Consider the following 10,416-nt stretch of genomic DNA (forward strand, 5'->3'; position numbering starts at 1 on the left):
ATCCGATATTTAACCACAATTAATAAATAAATAAGAGATTGTGCTGAAAACAATAATTGATTAAATTTACGTATTTTAGATATTTCAATTAGCCCCTTGTTAAAATATAACCATGCTGTGCCAATATAAGTACATGCATATTTATCTAACAATCTATTTCCATTTGTGTAGTGTCTAGCTTCGAAAGCTGGGAGAACTCTGCACGTCAATTAACGAGTCATTGCCGGAACTGAGAAGCATTTTGCATTTCCCTATTTATACGCGTTGCCTGAACAGCTCATTGATCAGCTCATTGATTTAGCAACAATAGTCAAACTTATCTAATTTACGTTCTGCACATGATAGAGCTAGCCCAATTCAATAATCTTAAAGATCGGATGATCATAGAGAATATTCTTAAGACAGCGATAAATCTGTGTGAGTAATCAAATAGAGTTTATGTAAAGGATTCTGTGTTAGAGCGTTTAGATTCACTGGTCTAATCAGTGCGATTTAGTAGCCTTCTCTGTAATTAGTAGCTTGTAATCCGTTGAAACAATATTACCGGGAACTATAGTCGGAATTTAGGTTATCTAGGTTATCTATAATTTGAAAATGATAGAGATAAGGTCTTAGAAAACCCACGTGTGCAAAATAAATTAGCACTTCCGTGAAATTTGTAGAATGTATGATAAGTTAGCAAAAGAACGAATGAATTGAATTTAAATACAAAATTATGAATTATTTTCAAAACTCTTAGTGATGCTTTTATTACATTAGTTTTTTATGTATTTATAGCAAAAGTCCATATATCGGATAATAAAACGAATGACTTTATCTTGTGGTATATAATATTGGCTCTCCATTCTGGGACTTTGGTGCACAAACAAAGGAACATACACTCAAATAAGTGAGAGAGATTTTGACTAAATAGCGATGAATTTTTCGCCCTTGCATGTGTCCGCTTGCACGGCTAAACGGCTACATGGCTACACGGCTACACGGGTACACGGGTACATGGGTAAACGGGTAAACGGCTACACGGCTGCACGGCTACACGGCTGCACGGCTACACGGCTACACGGCTACACGGCTACACGGCTACACGGCTAAAATGGCTGCACCGCTACACGGCTACACGGCTGCTCGGCTACATGGCTACTCTAAAAGCCCCGCTCACATATTGACAGTTTAATAATTTTTCAAAATCTTTTTTCGCAAAAATTTCTAGGGCGAACGAAAACCACCTAAATTTAGCTTTGTAGAAGACATTAGCTGTTATGGTGGTACTCGATACTAATATATATTAAGTCAGTATTTTTCCTATACTCTACTTCGAAGAATAAGTGCTCTAGATTTGATATTAAAATATAGAACAATCACACTGGATTTCAGATCGTTAGAAGAATTTAAACGCAAAATCTTCCCGAGCTGGCATTCTTTTCAATGCTGAGTTTTTTTCTGAATGTGATTCATGCCACGACAAAATAGTTCATGAGTCAGCTTCTGTTTCCATACAGTAAAATGAAGAAACTTTAGAGAGCAAATTTTTTACAAATGGATTCCATATTCTATTTGTTTTAATTATTTAGCATAATATTCATTTTTGTCATAAGGAACGAATATTCAACCAAGATATTCATTTACATAAAAATGCATACGTAACGTTCAATAATTTAAACAACAAGCCTTCAAATCGTACCATTCTTTATTAAATTCTTAGAAGATATTCGTAGAAGCAGCATTCTTTGTAGAGTACACGGTGACATAATTCTGAAAACCCAGACTTCGTGATATCAAGGACAACGATACGAAGTTCAATACTCGGAACAAATTACAACATCCGATGTTTATTGCTCAATAAAACTGTAGGTCTAATAAAACTATTTTCCGCGTACTCGACTAAACGGTTTACGGTGAAGCTTGCTCCCGTTGCCGCGTGCCCAGAAATGGATAATAATAATCTCTCGTCTCTGGGAATATAGCGATAACATTAACTGCGAACTGAGTTCTCCGTAACGGGATGTACTTTATTCGAGCGCCGATAACTCGAGTATCTTCAGACTTGGGAGGTCAGTAAGCTTTATAAATATAATGATAAATGAATTGTAATCTATTGGGATGGAGTGCACCTGCCGATTTTCCATTGCATATCTCTTGCGGTAGCTGGGAGCTGCCGGAATATTTACAGAAAAACACGTGCATGTTGGTGGATTCAGAAATTTTGTAGGTACAGAGACGCAGGCAATTCAATCTATTGAAAGTGAATTTCAGTTAGAATGTCAGATAGAAAATAACATGACATTTATTACTATATTTGTGCTTGATATGTTAATTTATTGATTTTCAAAACATTGGACAGTGTATATTGCGGCCCACAGGGCATATAATATTGGCTCTCTATTCTGAGACTTTGGTATACAAAGGAGCATCAAATTAAAAATACATGCATTATTACTATTGAATGCACGACGCTGTTATCAATGCTGCTGCTGGTCAGGTACAGCGGATGTACGGCAGCTTCAGCTGTTTGAATAACGCAGCGTCATGAATGACACTGAAAGGAATCTTTTGATGTATGAATGTGGCGCTGAATGTGAAATGTAGCTGTAAGGATACTTCAGTTATACGGCTGCGGATTTGGTATGGATACCATTGCTCTATGGATGCCGCTGCTCTATGGATGCCGCTGCTGTTTAGTTGCCGCTGCTGTTTAGTTGCCGCTGCTGTTTAGTTGCCGCTGCTGTTTAGTTGCCGCTGCTGTTTAGTTGCCGCTGCTGTTTAGTTGACGCTGCTTTTTAGTTGCCGCTGCTATTTAGTGGCCGCTGCTGTTTAAATGCCGCTGCTGTATGTTGTTTTCGGCAGCTGTATGAAATACGTAGCGTTAATTACGTGTATTATTTTAATTACTTTAAGAATATTTTTTTAATTTTTCAATAAGAAAGATACCCGTAGTTGCAACAATTTTTGAAAATATTTCACTACATCCAGATCAACTATATAGTGACCAATTTTATAAATCATCAATATCTAATGGGTGCCTGATTGAATGAAAAATTATAATTTTTATAGCATAAAAACTCGCTGAAAGGTTTCATTTTGGAAATATTATGTACATACTCTGTGAAACTCTTTATAAATCAATATTATACTTTATTCATACATCATATGCATGATATAAAAATTTAGGGCAAGGCTTTACCCTGACCAGGGTGGGATAAAACAGCAAAATGCAGTGTGGAAGCATATATAGAGCAACGTACACCATTTTTGAGGGTGGGCGTTCGAAAAATTTTGACAACGCCCATAGATCAGCGCTGCACTCAAGCTTCGACAATAATGTAAATGTTGAGTGTGCGTCTTAAGCTTATTCTGCCTTGATCAGGTTTGTGATGTTATGAATTATAATTCGTATTATAATATGAATTAAAAACTATTATAATTACTTTTAATACATAATACAATAATTTTTTTTATTCTATTAAACAATGAATGAAACTTACGTTAAATGGATTTTTTCTTATTATTTAAATTACTACATCAAATCTAGTAAAATGGAGGAAAACTCCGCATTAGATAGAGATCTATTGAATAAATTCAAATCTATTTCAGTATATAACTTCACATCCGTTGCGGAGACACTGCATGGCATAAAGTGCATTTAAAAATATTCCATCTAGAATTTCTATTAAAAAATTACGGACATCCTTGGGACCATCTTGAGATATATTTTGTTATATTAATTTATATAGTTATATTTCTATTAAGAAAGCAAGTTTTTTTGATTAATAAACAAGTGTTTCCGCCTGCAACCAAAGCTTGCAAATGGCTGAATTTACCTTTTGGATATTCAGCTCGCAGTTACTTTCTTGGAAATTCCTTCTCGTATTCGGGCGAAGAGTTGATGGATGATGTAATGTACTAGTGGGAAGCCACACACCTGAGCTGGTGCAACTACTTATAGCAGGTCTACCATCACACTGCATTATTATTAATCATCAGTCGAGAAGATGAAGAGTTTTATGCATTTCTTGGCCCTTGCGGCGGCGGTATCTTGCGTCGTCGGCCAGATAATCGGTAAGAATTTTTTTATGTATTTTTAGTATTTTTTAATGGATATGCCCAAATGAGTATTTATTTTTACAGAGCATTCTTCCTATTGAGATAACCATGCGATTTTTTTTTAATAATATCTGTACACTTCTGTTCCGATATTGATTTAGATAAGTAATCCCTCAGTGAAAAAATATTCAAATTACTGTTGATGTAATGGAATTCATTGTATTTTATAAGCACCAATTGTTATTTTTATTCACTTAGTCGTGGATGAGTAATTCAACGTCATTCGAAAACAGTTTTTAATGCAACCTGCCCTGATTCAAATGAGTGGCCTAATGATACGATACACGCGAGCAGTCGAATAAATTGATAAAGTATATACTTGCGCATCCCACTCATTCAGCCGTACGTATTCATGCCGAGCAGTGCAACGTCCCGGTGTCCAATAATGATTTTAGAGTTTTAGCCTCCACAACCGGTGTTTCTGACCTACGAATTTTAGAATCATTGTATATTTTCAAACAGAAACCCAGTTTAAATGCTGCATTCAGTTCCTATCCTCTACAAATTGTAAATAGATAGTACTTTCTCTACATGTTATCTCATTTTTATTTCTGTTATATCTTCGATTTTAGTTCTAATGTCTTCAAGTTTAGGTGAATTGTTTGAATGTGAATTTTACACTACTGATTGTTTGTACCTGTGTTCTAGGTTTTGAACTGACGATGGAGCTGGACTCCGAAACGTTTTCTCTTATAAGAAATGGTGAACTTTTTGGCTATTTTCTTTACTTTTAAATTCCTGGTAAATTTGTGGTAATCCTGATAAGCAAATTCGACTTTAAGTTACGGATAACTCCTCTAGCTTTTATCGTCACTACTGTATTTTCGTCGGTCTTTCCTGACATGAATCAAAAGTTTTAATATATCATCAGATCAGTTTAAACTGTAAATAACAAGTTCACTAAGAACTTTAAATGCAAAAAAGCGCCAAGCAGCCTGATCACATCTTCATCGAATCGAAGATCAATCGAAGGCGGATTTTTCCGACTGGATAAATTTACTCTGAAAGAGTAGTACGAATTGTTATCAGTACGAATACATTACAACTCATATAGCACTTCTTTGTATCAGACTACCCAGATTTGCGGTACCTCAAGGCGTACACGTCTACCGATCCTCATGCAACTCCCGCTCACGAGTTCCTCGACTCCTGCCCTGACCTCGGCGTCCTCGGCCTGGATAATGTCATCAAACGAGTCTGCTTAACCGGACAGTGAGCAAGCATTCTGGTGAAATATGTGTACTAACTAGGGAGCAGTGAGGATAATTAGACTAGTAGAGGGACATGCCAACATTCGGCTGTCTACCTAGCATACATATTACAGCAAATAAGACCTGTAAGTTCTGAGTCTTTTTGCTAGCCGAACCAAACTTTTATTCAGACTGCGACAAACTGCACGTGAATAGCTTCTTCCAGGCATTTGTTGCAGGTACTGAAAGAAATTTAAGTCGATATCAGTATCACCTTCTGCCTCCGATATCATCTATAATAATATTCCTGCACGAATGAATTTCGGAAGCAGGTATTGGATATTGACCCAGTTGACACAATTAATAAAGAGATACTAAAATAAAGGATGAAACATCTACTGCTATGCGTCCGTAGAGAAGCAATTCGCAAGTGCCATGTGGAAAAACTGAAACCCAAAATTCAGATCAAGTAAACAAGGTCAGTATCGCAGTTGACAGGAGCATTATTGTACTCGAATAAAAACAATGAACTTTTTACTTATGTCATAAAGAATTGCATGTCCCTCTGCCCCTCGCTCGAGTTTCATCGGTTAAAAGTGGAAAACTGAATTCGATAACAAAGTTAGATAAATGAAGTAGTCAGGATAAACAACTTCAATAAATCAAGGGCTAGTCAATGATGAACGCTTTATTTTAACCACTTCTCCGTTGGTCGTCCTGAGACAATTGTGTGAGTTGTGGTTGTGCCCGAGTCTGCCGGGCTCACGCGATAAAACTTTTAGAGAAACTGCATCGTATAGGTGAAACTGCTGCAAATCTTTCCCTTTACGGCTGCGCAGCAAGGCACGTTGATGATGATAACGTTTTCCCGTTGATTAGAGTCACGTTGACCAGAGTTCTGTTAGTCAGAGTCCCAGTGATCAGGGTCAAGTTGATCGAAGTCCTGTTAATCAGAGTCCCGTTGAACAGAGTAACGTTGATCAGAGTCATGTTGATAAGAAAAAAACCTGAGGTAACTAAGCACCGATTTTCATAATAGAAGCCTCGGCCATCTTTTTTATTTTATGTATTATTCTAATCATACAACAACACATCATTCCTAAAAACATCAAAATGAAATGAGATGATAGTAGCTACATCCACATCTGAAATGTCAATTCAGGGATGGCAGATTCAATATTGATCCAAATTCCGTTAAGATATAGATAAGGAATATTAGTCACTTTAATTTGTCTGAAGATCGGAAAAGTATTAATCAACAGATTAATTAATTATTGATTATTCAGACGATTTTTTGATCGGTTTTTCACATAATAAACACAACAAAAATTCGCAATGATCTATCAGTAGAGTATTCGTAGAAGTTATTCGTAACGTATGCTTGTTATATCAATTAATAAGATTCATTAATTAATAAATATATCTCTGGTATTTCAGTTGCAGAAGTATCAAATAAGTTATAGAGGAACAATTGATGTAATTCCTGATAGCTATTAGGATCGCGCATACATTTCTTCTATTCTCCCTTCAGTTGGCTCCTGTACTCTTCAATCTCTTACGCTGGTAACGGGACCCGATATCGCGGTATCAACACCTGCTACAACTTGTCTACCTCTACATCTGTAAGCCTAGGATAACGACAGGAATAATACTTTATCTCTTCAATACTTATTCTTGTCATAACATTTACTGTTATATCAGCTGCTATTCAACTTGTCTACCTCTGCATCTGTAAGCCTAGGATAACGACAGGATAACACAATATTTCCTCATTACTTATTTTTCTGAAAATAATTTTTATATTAGCTGCATATACAACATATCAACCTCAGCATCTGTTGAGCCTAGACAGTAATAATGATAACACTATCTTTTCAATGCTTATTATGGTGATAATAGTTTTTAAAAATACTTTTGTAGCACTATTCATCACGTCTACTTAACAATTGTCTCTCAGATATCTTCTCTCCGGTACGCGGGCAGCCCATATGGCATTGACGACGTCTATTTCAACCTTTACAATACATCGGATTATGGAGGAAACGAATTTAAGGGCAACACAAATACTGAAACCGTCGTGGCGTTGGACATGGAAGTTTCCTCCTTGATTATCAGTGGACAATCGCCGTGGACTTTCTTCACGTAAATACATCTTTAATGAGGAAGCTTTACACCTGCCTCGGTAAAGTGAAACCTTTTTCATTCAATTCGATATTGCTCGTTCTGCAGTGTACAGCAAAACCAACTGATTAATGATCAAACGTTTGTGCTTCTACATATTCTGTTCAATTTTAAGCAATAAAAAATAATTAAGCAGCTAAGATACTTGTGCTTGGAAACCTGGTTAAGAGGTTCGACGCACGATGGTCTAAACTATTAATACTCGTACGTACCTCATAAATCTAGGATACGTTCTTCATTAGGAGAATACGTATCTTAGGAAGCGAGGATATGTAGATATGTAATTCATATAACGTGTATACGAGCATGGCAGTAAAAAGCACGTTTTTCATGCAAATAGGATACTACTAGTCTCGTGCAGCGAACATATGCGCATTTCATAAGGACACCAGACTCGTATTGAGAGAGCTACTGCATAAGTAATAAAAATACGGGCCTTATTAAGCTAGGCTTAATGCCTTGCAGGAGAAAATAGCCCCCACAAAGAGGAGGTTTGCGGCTTCTCCAAAAGTGCGTACATGCCTCTTAGAACGAGGATAAGGAAGTCATGAATGCTAAGGTTTTATATTGCTTTCAGGGGCCTCAAGTTCACCGGCCAGTCCGCGTGCGTTCATCCCATCTACAGCTATTCCAACAACGGCATTTCTATGCACTATTACTACGAATTATCGGTAAGACCGTTAAACTTTAGTAGCCGTTGGCCCACTTAAATGGGTTATCTTCACACACATATTAATGAGAGTCAGTCATGCTGTGCGTCAAAAAAAAATGCAAATAAAAAATCTCAACCAACATAGGACCAAACAAATTATATGAAATGTCAAAATTTATGAACTAGCATAATTCATTACGTGTAATTGGGCACTAATTACTGCCACACGTCTATATTGTTTACTGATTTACGAACTAAAGTTATTGAGCGCAATTAATCGTTCTTCGTATAATTAGCCCTTCTTTCTATCCTGCTCTCAAGATCACAAATCTGGGCTTGCCTGACAACTCGATCAGGTCGGTGGCGAGAGGCTGCCTTAGCAACAACGTCTATAGGAACGAACTCCAACAATTCCAGCAGCGGCCGCAAGAAGATATCGAAAAGACCATACGTCGAGAGGACTGATATATTGTGCACACAAATTATCAGTAATTTTATTGGGTCATGAACAATGCTTTTGAATTGAATTAAAACCAAAAATCTTCTTGTTTTATTACCTGTAAGAAGCAGACCATGAAGCTGTTAGAATAATTGTCGAGATTCAATTTTATTGTTGCTCTGACCTAGCTCCGCCACGGCTGATCATTGACGAATTGCTAGCTTGATAAGAAAATGTTCGTTCCAATAATTGAACAAGTATTAATCTAGAATAATGTCCTAATAGGCAATTATATTTCACTTGGATTCATAGTCATCCATTTCAAAGTGGTCGAATCACCAAAGGAATACGAAGTTTTTATCAATTTGGAATGGTTTATTAGAGATTGTGACCAAAAGTTTCAAAATCTAAACGGTAGACTAAATTTAAAAGTTTTTTTAAAATAAATTTTAGACAACGATACAAGTTTCAATGTCTCCCTCCCCAAAAAAATTTTTTTAAGTGATTCCCATGAATACTATTGATGTAATCGCTGTACAGGGTCCGCCATATTTATGGCAACGGATGTTTGCTGTATAAAAATAAATTGGTTTCTAGGAGACTTTTCTTTAATAATGAAGCATAATATCATCTATTAATTCATCTATTTTATATTGCAGAAGTCTAAGGTGTCTAAATTTACTATTACTTATGGCAGTAGATAGAAATTCAATTGTAACACTTCATGAAAAGCGCGAGAGTAATTCAGTCAGTGCAAAAAAACTCCAAAATTCGTAGTAAAACTGTGTGTAAGGTGGTAAAAAATTTCAAGGAAACTGGTGAAACATGCAATCGACCTGGTCAAGGAAGGAAACGAAGTGTCCGAACAAAACAATTGGTCAAAAACACGAGGGAGAAGTTGAGGAGAAACCCTCGTCGCTCAGCTGCAAAATTGGCTGCAGAAGCAGGAGTCAGTCAGACATCAATGCTTAGAGTCCTCAAATATGACCTCAAAACCTCCCCTTACAAGATGCAAACAAGGCATGAACTAACATACCGTCATGAACGAATGAGGTTCGAAAGATGCCAGCACATTCTGGATCTCATTGAGGATGGCACGCTGCCCAACTTGGTGTTCAGTGACGAGAAAAATTTTACATTGAACAAAGCGTTAACCGTCAAAATGACAGAGTTTGGAGTCGGGATGGATCTGTGGCAACTATAGAACAGCAACACGACGTCAAAATCCCATGTCCGTGATGGTTTGGGCCGCGGTAACCGCCACTGGGAGGTTCCCACTCGTTTTTCTCCCCTCAGGAATGAAATCGAACAGTCAGCGATACATTTCGGACATTTTGGAAGCTGTGTTGTTACTTTGGGCCCGTAAATACTTCAACGGCTCACCATGGAGTTTTCAACACGACTCTTTCCCGTCACATGGCTCAAACATGACCTAAAACTGGATTCAGGGTCACATCCTAGCGTTCATTAGCAAAAATGAATGGCCCTCAAGAAGCCCTGATTTGAATCCTCTCGACTTTTCTGTGTGGGCTATTTTAGAGAGTAGGGTCTGCAGAACACCTCATGATTCTTTGGATAGTTTGAAGTCGAAATTGACACGAGAATGGAACTTGAACCCTCAAGAAATGCTGCGTGTCTCCTGTGAAGCTTTCCCGCGTAGATTGGAGGCCGTCATTAAAAATAAGGGTGGTCATATTGAATAAATATGTCTGAGAATTGTTTAGGTAATTCTTATAGCTACTAGCTCATCCAATAAAAAAAAACAATGCACCTGTTGGTTTCCTTGAGAAATAACAAAAAACATGCGTTGCCATAAATACGGTGCACCCTGTACTTGACAAACATGGAATACT

General features: G+C 37.1%; 1 protein-coding gene across 1 annotated transcript; it reads left to right on the plus strand.

Annotated features, from left to right (window-relative positions):
- Nucleotides 1-3,987: 3,987 nt before the first annotated feature.
- LOC108668316 lies at nt 3,988-8,975 on the plus strand. Its single transcript, XM_018155505.2, has 6 exons — nt 3,988-4,056; nt 5,172-5,313; nt 6,823-6,913; nt 7,249-7,433; nt 8,050-8,143; nt 8,446-8,975. The coding sequence occupies exons 1-6, from the start codon at nt 3,990-3,992 to the stop codon at nt 8,587-8,589; spliced, it is 723 nt and encodes a 240-aa protein (XP_018010994.1). The 5' UTR covers nt 3,988-3,989; the 3' UTR covers nt 8,590-8,975.
- The last annotated feature ends 1,441 nt before the right edge of the window (nt 8,976-10,416 follow it).

This window comes from Hyalella azteca, unplaced genomic scaffold (assembly GCF_000764305.2).
Source record: "Hyalella azteca isolate HAZT.00-mixed unplaced genomic scaffold, Hazt_2.0.2 contig6886, whole genome shotgun sequence".
NCBI lineage: Eukaryota > Metazoa > Arthropoda > Malacostraca > Amphipoda > Hyalellidae > Hyalella > Hyalella azteca.

Excerpts from the sequence above, each read along its gene's own strand:
- LOC108668316 (XM_018155505.2), top strand. The coding sequence starts at position 3,990 with ATGAAGAGTTTTATGCATTTCTTGGCCCTTGCGGCGGCGGTATCTTGC. Across the intron at positions 4,057-5,171 it reads CGTCGTCGGCCAGATAATCG|ACTACCCAGATTTGCGGTAC; the intron begins GTAAGAATTTTT and ends TCTTTGTATCAG. Across the intron at positions 6,914-7,248 it reads ACTTGTCTACCTCTACATCT|ATATCTTCTCTCCGGTACGC; the intron begins GTAAGCCTAGGA and ends ATTGTCTCTCAG.